Source organism: Pimephales promelas, chromosome 7 (genome assembly GCF_988280905.1).
Source record: "Pimephales promelas chromosome 7, fPimPro1.hap1.1, whole genome shotgun sequence".
Lineage (NCBI taxonomy): Eukaryota > Metazoa > Chordata > Actinopteri > Cypriniformes > Leuciscidae > Pimephales > Pimephales promelas.
Window position 1 is genome coordinate 476,196 of NC_142775.1, and position 14,881 is coordinate 491,076.

A 14,881-nucleotide genomic window follows, 5' to 3' on the forward strand; every position below is an offset into this window, starting at 1 on the left:
AACGCTTCGTTTGAAGATTCAGTCTCTATAAGCCCCGCATCTCTGAGAGCTGCTCTGCTGTGATTGGTCAGAAAGCAAACGCTCATTATCATATCTGAATCTCAGCTCTTGATCACAGTGATACGAACAGTGACGATGGCGTGGGTTTCACCGTATCAATCTCAGAGAACAGCGTCTCCTCGACACGAACAACAAAAACCAAACTCTTCCAGTCTCAGGTACAGTGTCTGAGGGCGGAGCTAAGAGACACTGTTCAGCCAATCAACACCACAGGCTGGCATTATGCAAATGAAGTACACATCTACAGGTCCAGCAGGAAGTGAGACGACTTGTTTCAGGTCAGAATCACTTTTTTCTTTTAGGAGATGAAAACTGTTTTTATCTTTGAAACTTTGAGGATGTGTATTAAACACTTCATGAAGGGGAATATCCCCAAAAGCAGACTAAAGGCCGTTACATAGTCAACGCATCGGTACGCATACGCGTCCGCATGGCTATGCATCGCTACGCTTTGGCCGCCATTATGCGTCGATGCGTAGCCAAATGTGTCGTCCTAGTTTTTGATACGCGACGCACTGATGCACGCAATACTATGCGTTATCGGTGGGGGCGACATTGCAAGAATTGTACATTAATTCAAATATATCATGTTAACAGAAGAAGAAGGTTTGAATACAATGGCGTGCGAGGAGGAATAATTATACGAGCTTATACCAGCATTTAATATCATCCGCATTTATACGACAGTTCATCACAATTAGTACACTCAAATAAAATTGCGTTGGAAAATGCCTGGAGAGAGGTTGCAATCGCGATGGGAAAGACAGAATCAGGTGAAAACGGACTGGAAAAGTGCCCGTGACAAATTTACCAGCCTGGTTATATGAATTAATGATTTATGGATATGAATTAATGAATTAAAATACCAAATTAAAATGTGTAATGGTTTTTACATAATTTTAATAATACCAGATAATAAAAAATGCGTAATAGTTTTCACATAATACCAAATAAGTTAAAATGTGTAAAGTGTTAAATAATAATAAAAAACTCATGCTTCAAATCAAACTTTTATCAATTTATTTGTCATTGCCACCCAATCGTAGCACACTGTATTGGTGGGGAAACACGCCAGCATCTGATAAAAAGTAATCAGCCAGCTGCTCCCTTAAGTGCCGCTCTCCGGGAGAGGGTCTGCTGCTGCCGACCGAAAACGGTGGTCCGTCGACCATGTTCTGGTCCCCAACAACGTGCTGCCTCCACTCCACTCTCCAGGCTGGACCTCTCCGGTGTCAGGCGTCGCATCCACAAAGGTGGCGGGCATGTATCTGGCACGTTCAGTGGATGCCAGAAAGTTGTGGAGAGCCACGCACGCCTTCACGAGCTTCACCGCTTTTTCAGGTTTGCAGTGAAAAATCTACTACCCTCTGTTGCGTGACCGGTGTATTGCATTTTACGCATCGCCCGTGACGCTTGCGTCTGCTTTAACACTATGAAAGGAAGCGCGTCGCTCGCGTCACTCGCGTTGCTTTCTCGCGTAGCTCGCGTTGACTATGTAACGGCCCTAAGACAGCTAATATTGGAATAGGACACTTTTCTATCATCTTTGGAGCTTGACAGCCACTGATTGCTTTCGCTGTATGCTGATACGACACATGAGGATCTAGATCATATACAGTAGCCGACGCGTTTGAAAGCGTGTTGTTCTATAAGAGTTGTAAAAAAGTGAATAAACGTAAGCTTGTTTCAGACATACCATCACAAGGTCACGTCACATTACGGTAAAGTCCCACTAGTTTGGGCCAGTGTTCCCTCTTGAGTCGTCTTCAACAGTGTCTCCGCTGGGCGTCGGGGCTGACCGTGTCCTCGTCCGTCAGCACGTCTGTGTTCACGAAAGTTCCCGCCAGAGAGCTCCCGTGCCTGGGCTTCACCGCGGCCAGCTCCGACAGGACGATGTTGTCGTGCGTGACCAGCGTCGTCTTGTCCATCGTCTCCTTGCTGTGTTTGGAAAGCACCGCGTCCAGGAAGTCGTACTTGGGCGAGAGAGCGCCGCTTTCGAACAGGTATTTGGCCAGGTAGGAGAAGGCGGCGTTGCTCAGGAGCGAGGCGAGCATGGAGACGGTCTTGTAGGGGAACCTCTGCTCCACGTAGCGCTCCACCTCCAGCGTCAGGCGGTGCTGCTTCTCCCGCGGCCGCCAGCCGGGATAGTAGATGAAGGGAGGCAGCCGGAGGTACGGCTCGCCGCCGCCGACCCGCAGCAGGAGCCCGAACACGTACCCCGCCACCGAGCCGTAGGTGTTGGTGCCCTTGACGAACAGCACGCAGAGCAGCTGAGGGAAGATGATGACGTACACCAGGTCCGAGCTCAGGTACCACAGGCCGTACACCGAGCCCGTCAGCAGGGCCATGGCCGTGGCCAGCGCTCCGAACACGAAGATGGTGATCCGCATCACCCACACGATCTCTCGGTCCGACGCCTGCCGGAGACACAAACGACACGACACGACGTCAGGGCGGACCCCTACGCAACGACTCATTATCCGTAAGCAATAGGGTACACGAGTCAGCCGTGAGTTATTCACCGTACACCACAGTCTCGAGTACCTTACTGCTTTATATAAAATGGTCAATCCCAAATACAAATATTAAACCCAAAAATATGTATCAATGCAACTTTCATCAAGTAAAATGACTAAAAGCCTTCCTTCCACTGGAAAAAATAGTCCCACCCTGACCGTGAACAGCAACAGAGCATTATTTCTCCTGTAGATGTCTTTCTGAGCGAGTCAGTCAGTAGAGAAGACTTTTATACTGAGAGAACTGAAACTAGTCAACAAGGAAAAGCAAGACGCAACTGATAAATGACTAACCGTACGTTCACACCACCGTCAACTTGAGCTTCCAAAGTGTCCGGAAGTCATTCATTTTCAATGGAAACTGCTTTTCTTGAGCGTCAAATCCATCGGTGTCACGTTTGGGCGGAATGTTGAACGATGCTCAACTTCATGGTAATGAGCTGTGACGCGGTTCAGCAGCAAAACGCCAGCAACCAATCGGAATATAGACGTCCTTCGCGCTGGCTGATTCCGGAGAAACATATGATGTAAAACATTCGTTACGAGAAAATGGAACAAAAGCTAATCATCGCCGTTGCTGGGTTTCCGACAGGTTTCGTATCATTTATGACATGACGTTCTTTGCTTATAGGGGCCGCTTGAGTGCAACTTTTATTTGAAATATTTACGAACGCTCGTTTTAAAGCAGGAATGCAATTACTTTGCTCAAGGTGACACCGATTTGACCGCAAATAATAATAAAAATAGCTAACTATTTTTTCCCCGACCAAATGTGACCAAAACGGTTATAAAAATGCTGTCATTATAAAAGGTTCTGTTTGTTACATTTCATGTTGTGACACTTCTATTCTTCCTGCAACGTCAGAGAGCAATAATCTTCATATATACAGAATACATTTCTGTTTAGTTTAACATTGCTTGTCCAGTAAGTGCATATGACTGAATGAGACCCGTAAGTGGACATGAGTGGACTCACGGACTGCCGGAACGCGAGCTGGTAGATGTTGCGGGCGAACATGGAGCTGGCGGAGAGGATGGAGGAGTCGGCGGAGGACATGACGGCGGCGGAGACGGCGCCCAGACCCAGGAACGAGACGGCGGGCGGGCAGAGGTGCTGGAGCACGATGGGCAGAATCATGTCCGACTCGTCCCTCTCCACCGGGGGAACCGGCCCGTACGACGTCTGGTTCCAGTCTGATCACACACAGCAGAAGGAGAGTCAAGTCAAGTTCTATTTATAAGTTTAACACAACTGAAGTTGATCCAAAGTGAGTTTTGAGCTTTAAAGTCTCAACACGATCCAGCCGAGGAATAAGAGTCTGATCTAGACAAACCAGTGGACATTTTATGAAGAAATAAACATTTATATACTTCTATCCACTAATGCTGGTCTTGCACGAGCTGTAATGTGTCACACATTACGTGATCAGGGTGAAAGGTCAAGCGTGACGTAGGCGTAAGAACCGACCCAGTGTTTACAGAGCAAACGTGTAAGACTGATTCAAACGTCATTTACAAAAAAGGTAGATAAATGGAAGGTAAAACTATGATGTCAGATGATTTTGAAGTATGAGGAGAAAATGAGTTGGAGATTTACATTCTACTCTACATTTCTGACCCGGAACACACGTTCAATTCTGAAGTGAACTACTTTACTGTATGCAATAGAATCTACAGTAGAAAATAAACATGCTATGTCTCATTTATCTGTACAAGACGTAATGCCTTTAGTGAATTCAGTGAACATCTGCTGATTAACTGAGACTCTGCGATCAACAGCAGTAATGAAGTCCCCGTAGATTCAGAGAAACTCCTGGATCGTTCCTGACAGCAGCATCTGGAACCAGCAGCCCGCCAACGGCTGATCTCAGAGCTGCTGCGCGGACGCCTGTCTGCCGAGACTGTGCACAGCACTGCGCGGAGTGTGTGTGTGTGACGTCACCCGTGTGTTTCTGAGGAGCGCTTTTAAAGCCCAAATGAGCAGCGTCGCCATCTTGGCAGCGCGCCAATCCTGGATAAACGAAAACTGGCAAAGAGGCGAGATTAGCTGAGGTGATGTGATGCTAAAGCCCAATTTATACTTCTGTGTCGACCTCCCGCGGGAGCTACGTCATGGGCTGTGTGTAGCGAGCGTATCCTGATGCGCACACTAACGCGCACCTCTCGAAAAATGTGGCAACACGTCAATTTTACGTGGACGCAAGTGCTGTGATTGGCCTATCAGAACCGCTCCCTCAGGTTTCACACACTCCCTCGACACATGTGAATGCGGACAACATACTCTATAGCGTAGAGGCTTCGGCATAGCCCCCCCCCCTCCTTCCCCTATAGACCAAAACCACTTTTTGCGCCAGGCTCTGAATACGTTTTTTTCTGCAGTAAAGTTGGGCATTTTAACATGTGGGTTCATGGGACTGAGTCTCTTCTAGTGGCCAGTGGAGGAACTGCAGTTTAAGGCACTCCCGTGTTGGACTGAAGAGAGCGAGGGAAGGTTTCACCTGTGGAGGCCCCGATGGCCCCGATCAGGACGGACGGGATGGCCATGACGAGGCAGCCGAAAGCGGCCAGGAACGACAGGACTTGAGCATAACTCGCAGAGGAGGCCGAGAGGACCCGCTGGAAATACACCTGCCACGGGATCCCTCCCAGCATCTGCACACACACACACACACACACACACACACACTAAAACAGCAGCAGGATCGGGTCGTCATCGATCAGCCGGACTCCACTAACCCTACACACAGATACCAATAGACTACGGGATATGATCAGCACTATCAGTGATCAATGCAGGAAGATGCAAGTGTGTTAGCGCACAGACTCACGAGAAGGCAGAAGTTATCGGCCCATATCCAGCCGTCGGACGGGTCGATCTCCCCCAGCCACGGAGGCTGAAACACTGCGGTGACGGCGGTCACTCCGATGTCCGACACGGCAGGATTGGACAGAGCGAAGGGCACGCTGATCCACTGGATACACACATGCACTCACGGTCAGGAATATCAGTCTCTCAATGATCACCAACATCAATACTGTGGCTTATTAAAGATGCCATGAGTCATTTCATACTCTAATAACAAACCCATCCGCCCAGTTGCTCTATTATTTTTTTATGTAAAAAGACAAAAAGCACAAGCTGAATTAATAGTTGCACGGTAAAGTCATGTTTGTTCAGCTGTTTTGCTGATGGAAGACCCTTTGAAATTTAGTTGCATTTAGAAAAGATAAATTATTAATAAAAACTGGTGATAACCACAGAAAATGAAAATATTCAGGAATCATCTTGAGCAAATAAGATGGCCAGCTATGATAGACTTGCTTCAGCACATCAGAAGCTGACACTGTTGGGTTCAGGTGTGCTTTATGTAAGCAATAAGGTACGAGAGGCTGTGCCGCTTCGCGTCGTGCCTAACGACACCCTTCAGCCGTTACTTATTCACGATACAGCACTTGCCTCGAGTACCTTATTGCTTTTATAAAACGGTTGCCCCACAATATTAAAGTAAAAAACAATGTATTAGTTCAACTTTCTTGAAGTAAAATCACTAAAAGCCGTCTTTCCGCTAGAAAAAATAGTCCCTGATCGTGAACAGCAACAACGTTCCGATGTGTAAAACGCATGAAAGCTCAAATAAAAACAGCACAGAACCGCAGTGTTGCACAGCGATCAATAGAGCCGTTGGGTGAAGCGGTCGTAGCCGTGTTTTATCGTGAATAAAGCACAGCTCTTGACCAATCAGAATCAAGGATTCGAACTAACCGTTTTATAAAGTTTCTTGGTTTTCACCCGCTATTTACGTCTCGTCACACCACTGGACTGATTCCATACGTGCTTCATGACACAATCACACAGGGGCGTTCCCCCAGCGCTACGATGAAGCGTTTCGTTCCCTCTTCGGGGAACTAGGGTTTTATACATAACCGAGACGTCATATTTTCTGTCTTACAAGTTTGTAGAGAACACTCACCAAACCCAGAAAGATGCAGAAGAGCTGGACGACATCAGTGTAGGCCACAGAGTACAGTCCTCCGACCAGCGTGTAGAAGATCGCGATCAGCGCCGAGATCACCACAGACACGTTGATGTTGATGTCCACGATCACGCTGAGCGTCGCCCCTGTGCAGAGGACGAGACACACTGAAGACTGATGGAGGCTGGAGCTTCACCAGTGTGTGTGTGTGTGTGTGCTCACCTAGCGCTGACAGGATGGCCGCTGACCAGAACATCTCTCCCAGTAACGCAGGGATGAAGAGCAGGCCGCCCATCCTCTTCCCGTACAGCTGCTGGAACGGGTCCAGCATGGTCACGTATCCTCGAGAGCGCATGGGCTTGGCGAAGAACAGCCCGCCTGAGAGAGAGAGAGAGAGAGAGCAGCTCATGACCAGAACCAGAGCTCATATGCTGGAGAGTGGCTCTGAAAACTGGCCTGACAAGATTTATTCTTGAGTGTTTTACAGAAGCTTGTATCTCAGCTCAAAGCTCGCAGACACAATCCTCTCGTTTCATTACAGTGAGGTGCTGAAATACACTTTTAAATGCATGAATTATGATGGAGTGATCAGTGTAAAGGTGTCTCACCCACGACCAGACTGAGCGCGTATCCGAACGGAGCCTGAGCCCAAGCCAAGCCGGAGCCGGGCAGATACACTGACTCCGCCGTCCCGTTGATGTAGCCGCCGCCCACCCATGTGGCTGCAGACAGAGGCACGTCATCAACACACACACACACACACACACACACACACACGGACCTCAACACTGTCATCAACACACACTGACACAATATTCAACACACACACATTTACACTGTCAGTCAGTGAGTGTGTGTGTCTTATTCAGCAGCTCTACACACTATAACTCTACACACACTATAAATATTCCTTGATTATTTCATTCATTTTTAATATGCCAATTAACCAAACAGAACAAGTTAATGACTTTCTTTAATACTTTCAGTTCTAATTAGCATATTTAGGAGAAAGAAAGAAAGAATAATTAACTATTTCAGTAACACCGTACTTAAAGCCTTTATGTAATGCAGTAATTCTGCAGCTTATAATGCACTGAACTATAACCACAATTATAATACTCATCCAATCACTGTTACACTTTTAGAAAATATAAGGCATTAAAACACAACAAACAACCAATTTCAGAATAATACATTTTACCTTTGGTCAGACTTATTTATGATCAGATATAATGCATTATGGTGTACATTATGAGTATAATGCATAATCCATTAAGGCTTTAATTACAATTTCTAAGAAGAAAAAACGAACCCCTTTAAAACAAAAGATTCAAATAAGAACCAATTTGTTTCAAAACAAATCACTAATTCAATAACTTCCTTTTCATTACCGAACATTGTGCATGATGTCGTAAATCGTAAAAACATCAGTTTTGTATCTCAGTCCTGTTTCTGTATTATTGTGTAAAACACACCTTCATCATATTCGCAGGAAAATTCACTGTAAAAAGTGTTCAGTTCCCTTACTTAAAAAATATGTATTTTACCCATTGCCTTAAAACGATTAAGTAAATTATCTAAATGCTTAAAGACACTGTATGTAAATTTGAGAAACTAGCAGAAAACTGACTCCCCCCTGGCTCCTTCCAAAACCACGCCCCCAGAACACGAGAGGGTGATGCGACGCTCAGCTGGAGGAGTGTTGTGGGAACACGAATACCCACGTCGCCATAGGACCAAGTGACTGTCATGTGAGAACTAGCGCACAGAGGACCTGCTCCCCAGGGGTAGAGCTTAAGTCTAGGTCATAGAACTTAATAAACGTATGCGGTGAAGACCATCCAGCTGCATCACAAACATCACTCAGAGATACTCCTGACAATAAAGCTTTGGAAGCAGCCATACTCCTAGTAGAGTGGGCTCGTACAGCCAAAGCTGAAGGCTGACCAGCCGACTCACAAGCAAGTGAGATAAACTTCCTCGTAGATATAGCTCTGGAGTGAAGAATGGTCTCAACAACCTCGGTTGAGAGACCGGAATCTAAAAGCTGGGCACCCTCAGTGGCCAATCCCACAGTTTCCACAATTCTGGGCGGGGGTGAAATATCGTGCTGCCTGCCTGAGAGAGTAGATCCCTCCTGAGCGGGAGCTCCAAGGGAGAGCCATCCAGGACAGAAATCAGGTCTGCAAAAACATACTTGGGCCGGCCAGAACAGGGTTACTAATAGTAGGCTGACCCCGTCCCGGCGACCCCTCTCCAGAACTCCTGGTAGCAGAGCAATCGGGGGAAAAGTGTACAGACGTGACCTCAGCCACAACTGCACCATAGCGTCCAACCACAGCGGGGCTAGATGACTGATGGAGAACCACAGACAACAGTGCGTGGTCTCCTTGGAAGCGAATAGGTCCACCTCGGCGTGACCGAAACTCAACCAAAGGAGCTCCACCACTCCATTCCCCCGGCCTTGGCCCCTGCCTCGACAGGGAGTCCGCTACCACATTCAAATACCCAGGAAGATACATTGCTCTCAGTGATAATAACTTCCTTTGGGACCACGGGAGGATCTGATGGGCAAACTTGTAAGGCCGGCGAGACCGCAGGCCCTCCAACCAGAGACCACCAATGTGTTGTCTGACTGAACTAACACATGATGACCTCTCAGGTCTGAAAGGAAGTGTTTCAGAGCCTGAAACACTTCCAACATCTCTAGACAATTTATTTGCCATGATTGATGATGGTCCTGCCACAGACCTTGGGCTGGACGACCACTAATGACCGCCCCCACCCTGTGAGGGAAGCATCCGTCGTTAGCGTTATGTGACAAAAAAGAGCCCCCAGCACAGGACCTTTGGATAGGAACCAAGTTTCTTTCCACATGACCAGAGCACGAAGGCAGCGCCGCGTGACTTTGATCATGTGAAGCGGATTTCCCCTCAGGGAGAATCCCTTGGTCCTGAGCCACCGCCGCAGCGGAAACACTTTTCTTTGCGTTCAGCCTCAACCCCAACTTTCTGATATGAGCGAGAACAACATTTTGATGCCGAACCGCTATCCGTCTGAGCTAAAATCAGCCAATCGTCGATGTAATTGAGGATGCGAATGCCCTGAAGCCTCAGAGGCACTAGTGCTGCATCCATGCATTTCGTGAAAGTGCAGGGAGATAAAGCTAGACTGAACGGAAGAACCCTGAACTGGTACGCCTCGCCCCCGAAGGCAAACCTCAAGAACTTCCTGTGTTGTGGAAGGATGGAAATGTGGAAGTACATGTCATTTAGATCTATCGTGACAAACCAGTCCTCGGGTCTGATTTGTGACATGATCAGCTTGATAGTGAACATCTTGAATTTTAGCTTCCCTACCGAGTGATTCAATAGGCGCAGGTCTAAAATTGGACGCAACCCCCATCCTTCTTCGGAACGATGAAATATCAGCTGTAATAACCTGACTCCAAACTAGCCTCCTTTTGAAGGAGCGTTTTCACCTCTTGTTCCATTACCAGAGCCTGCTCGGGGCTCACCACTGTGGGCAGGACCCCTCTGAATTTTGGTGGACGACACCTGAATTGGATAGCATAACCCTTTTCTATTGTCTGCAGGACCCACTGAGATATTTTTGGAAGGCTTTTCCACTCTGCCAGAAATTCTACTAAGGGTCTCTCGAGACTGGCCTCTGGTGTAACTTGAGCAGCAAACGCAGCGCCCTGTAACGGCACACCGGCAGGGAACGACTGGTTCAACTGCTCTGAGACCCTCCTCTCTCCTCCCTCGGGAAAGCGCTCACTGGGACCGTCTGCGCCCCAGCATGAAGGCGGGGTTGACAGAACGGGCCCCAGAGGGCAGGAAGAATGGACACCTTTTCTCCTCGGTCGGAAAGCTCGTAGACGGCCGGCACTGCTCCCACCCAGCAGCCCCAGGGACGGTGGTGGAGTGCGAGTCCTCGTTAGAAACACACTTCTTAAGTTGCTATTCGTTCACCATAATCTCTCTCAAATATAAATATATAAATGTATTATATGAAGACAGACAATATTCACACAGGGACAGATTCACATATAGCACGACTGAAGGCACAGAAGCTGATGCGCTTGTGTTTTTGGGGTGCCTTCTCTTCATTGGTCTGATTCCATACGTGCTTCATGACGCACAACCCAGGGGCGTTCCCACAGCGTTCGACGCAGCTCGAAGTTCCCTTGAAAGGGAAGTTTATTTATCATTTTAGGGCAATGGGTTTACTAAATCTGACTTACATCGGTTACATCGTACAGTGTTCAGCTCTATAACAGCTGTAGAGTGATGAAGATGTTTGAGTGAAAGGTGAAAGGTCAGACCTAAGGAGAGGAAGCCTCACCGGTCATGGTGAATCCTCCCACGAACAGGCCGATGTCTCTTCCTCCGACCATGATGGACTCGCTGCGGTCCGTTCCCGCCGAGATCCCGGAGTTCTTGTTCTTCCACGCCGCCCAGATCCCGACCGCCAGGATCAGCAGATAGAAGAGGATGATGGCCAGCAGCCCGTCCACATGGATGGCCATCGTTCACTCCTGCACGCACGCACACACGCACACACACACACACACACACACACCAGTACTAATCAGAAAGAGTCTTCAACATTTCTCTCACATTATCAGTCTATTCGCTATAGTTTCGAGAATGGTGATAAACATGAGCTCAGGTCTCAGATCAGTGGATATTTGACTGGTTTTGTCCGTCCTTCTGTTGGACTCTCACACATGAATTATGTTGAATATCTGTCAGCTGGTAAATTTAACTACACAAATAGATAACACCAGTTAACTTTATTTTGCTCTCCTCATTTACATAAATGAACTATAGTGTCCAGCAAACACTAGTGAAAACATAAATGATATCTGGTGTCTGAATAATGTTTGGTTTGACTGTACATAAACAGTTAAAGATGAATGCTGTTTAAATCAGGTTGATGTTTAACTGTCTAGATCAACATACGCATAAAGAAATACGCTACATAATACACGCTGGATATTAAAAATAATTGAATTATCTATTTATGCGTCTACATAATGTTTTTTTTGAGCTGTCATAACACTTTAATGTAATCAATAACATTATTTAATCTTTGCATCTAAATGCAACTTGCTTTCTTTTATTAGAAAAACAATTCCATTTTAAACGAAACAACAAGAAGCAACAAGTATCAGTGCCCTGTAATCTAATGAGCAGGTGATAATAAGCTGTGTACCTGTGCAGGAGCAGGAGCTGAGGTGTTCACTGGAGGAACTGGTGTTCAGGACCTCATCTCTGGAGGATCTGCGGGAGAGAGGAGGAGGAGGACGAAGAGCTCGCCGAGAACTGCTCTACCGGGCGCGCGCGCGGGCGCGGGGGCGAGCGCGGACAATCCCGATCAATAAAGATGAACAACAGATCATACTAGTTCATTTAGTGAACCGCGTTCCCTTCTTCTTTTTATAATAACCACAGAAACATGAGGCAGTCTTTAGTCTATCTCTTCACCCGATCGAGTCTCCACCTAAAGGACAAGCAGTTTCTCTCAGGATACTCAACTTTTTAAAATTACATTTACATAACATGTATAATCACAATATGATGACAGTTACAATAATAGCTCAATGGAAACATAAAAGAGAGGAAAACATATGGGGATAACTAAGAGAATTAACAAGAGAAAGTCTTGTTTCTTGCATCTTTAAATATAATGCCTTGGTTCAGTTTTAAATTATATGATGGTAGGTTTATTGTTTGTCTATTTTTGTTTGTGTTTATGGTGTTTTCCACACAGCATTATTAAATTAATCACCAAATTCTGCTCTAAACTAAATTTTTATATACTAAAGAATATATCTTAACCAGATAGCTTAATTGGCCTATTTAATTTTGACTGATATTAGATATTCGATATCAATCCGATAAATACTGTGTAAATACACAGTCATAGAATAAATGTTTCATGGGTTCTTCCACTAACAGGCTGTGTATACTCCATTTCTCCAAATCTGAACTCAGGCTACTCAACTTTGGGACCTTAACAATGACTTTATGCCAGTGTTATCGTGTCCGCATGTCTCCGTCCTTATGACAAGGTGTCATATACTGACGCTTTTGACATCTAAATCCGACGCACATGGCACCCTTTAGCGTCAATATGAGACGCAGATATATATGGGCCAGAAGGCGCCTCCTAGTGGTCTAACCCTAACCCTACCCCAGACCTAAACCTGACCCTTTGCCTGTGTTTGATTACAGAACTGTATTTAAACACAGCACAGGCAAAGGGTCAAGCACAGGAAGGCAGTCCAAACAAACAAACAAAAAAACACACAAACAAACAAACAAACAAACAGTCAGGGGTCAGAGGCAAAAAAGATAATCCACGAAACAAGCAAAAATCCAAGAACCAAGAGACGATGAAACCAGGGAGAATGCTCAGAAATGCAGTTCAACAATATACACTACTTGGATGAAGAGTTATGGGAGATAGTTATGGGAGATAGTTATGGAGCGCCCTCTGGTGGCTCTCAAGAGCACTCCAGCTGGAGATCGAGATATTCCTATATATATAAAGACAAAAACATTCATGTTTACCAGATGAATCTCCTTGACAGGGATTTTGTGGCCGGTCATTCTTCTGGGGTTTCAGTCATTTGCATGATGGAAGTCCAGTCAGAAGAGCGCTGAACCCATTTAAAAGGCATCAACAATATATGAAACCTTAGACACTAAAGAACTGAATTAAATGTAAATCAGTTCAAATTGCATCAAATGCAGTTCAGTGTCCTTCATCAAAGAAATATATCATTCTACTACAGGTAGTAATGGGTGTTAGAGAAATAAATGAACAATAAACGAACCCTATAAATATATCCCGACCCAAAGGTAGGGTTCATAACATCATGTGAACAGTTGACTGAAGTGTGTTCAGGTTATTATCACAATATCATGTCATTTTTAAACATGTTTGCTAATAATAATACACTGAAAAAAATAATATGCTTTATCTAATCAATAAAATTGTGGCAACATATTACAATCAATATTATTAATCGAATTGTACAAATTAGAATTAATTAGAATGTTAATTTGATTAACTATTACTCAATTCTAATTTGTTCAATTTAATAAATTGCTTGTAATCTGTTGCCACAATTGTATTGATTAGATAAAGTATATTCATTTTTACAGTGTAGAACAAAAATGTTATATGTTTGATTGCATAGAGTACAGTATACTCAATGTAATTCAATGATATTATGTCAGGCTGTCATACAGTGAAGCTGTAAAGCGGACGGAGAGTGATATACCTCTCTCCGTGATAGTCCTGTCCATCAGAGACACGAAAGCTGACCGGTGAAGTGTTTCTCTCCTGTCCTGGACTGTCCTTTCCTCTCTGTGTGGCAAACACACACCAGCAGGGGGCGCTCTGTCCTCAAAGGTGATTAGCATCACAGACGCTGTAGGCTAGCCTCTTTATGCTCGTGTGGGGAAGGAGACCCTTATTTCAATGTATGTTAATAGGAGAGACTTATGCTGAATAAACTAATTATCATATCTGAAATTATCATATCTGAATCAACAGATAAACTTCAATATGTATATACTGTATATGAAGAGTTCAGATGCAAAAGCCTCTAAGTGCCATTTGAAATTTTCTTCTAAAATGATAATTTTTATCAAGCTTATATATTTAAGTTCAGTAATTTCACTTAAATGGCAATGAAGATTACCTGTTAATTGTCATTTAAGTGAAATTACTGAACTTAAATATACAAGCTTGATAAAAATCATCATTAAAGAAGAAAATTTCAAATGGCATTTAGAGGCTTTTGCATCTGAACTCTTCATGTACAAATGTTTTTATTAATCTCATCCCACAACGTCTTTCAAATCTCTTTACTGATGATTTTGTTTAGTAGCCTACCTGTGTATAATATTTATCTTATTTTCCACATTTATCTCTTTACACAATTAACGTTCTGTATTGTCTATTTTAATAGGCCTACTTAAATACCATATGTTTTTGTATATGTTTCATAAATACCGTAAATGTAAAAAATAAATCTGATTCTATATGACTCTATTAGGTGGCAATTAATGATTTGTGAACTTTAATGAATTAATGAATGAACATGTTGCACTATATTATTTATTTATTTACTATATTATTTCATTTTGGCAAGTCATTAAAAGGATATATTAGGAAGTATAATTATAAAGATGTAATTCGAGGTCTTTCATTGAGGAATGATAATAATATACAAAATGTTAAGTAAAGAGATGAATGAAATGAAAGGGAAAATAAAGCAAATGTATAACAATCAATAGAATAATATAGCCG

General features: G+C 44.5%; 1 protein-coding gene across 1 annotated transcript; it reads right to left on the reverse strand.

The window, feature by feature from the left end:
• Positions 1-1,570: 1,570 nt before the first annotated feature.
• On the reverse strand, positions 1,571-12,062 carry LOC120480589 (high-affinity choline transporter 1). Its single transcript, XM_039673844.2, has 9 exons — positions 11,771-12,062; positions 10,898-11,090; positions 7,159-7,272; positions 6,773-6,928; positions 6,548-6,696; positions 5,405-5,548; positions 5,075-5,228; positions 3,553-3,770; positions 1,571-2,477 (listed from the first exon to the last, which is right to left on the reverse strand). Exons 2-9 carry the CDS (start codon positions 11,079-11,081, stop codon positions 1,827-1,829), a joined length of 1,770 nt encoding a protein of 589 aa, XP_039529778.2. The 5' UTR covers positions 11,082-11,090; positions 11,771-12,062; the 3' UTR covers positions 1,571-1,826.
• Positions 12,063-14,881: the final 2,819 nt, after the last annotated feature.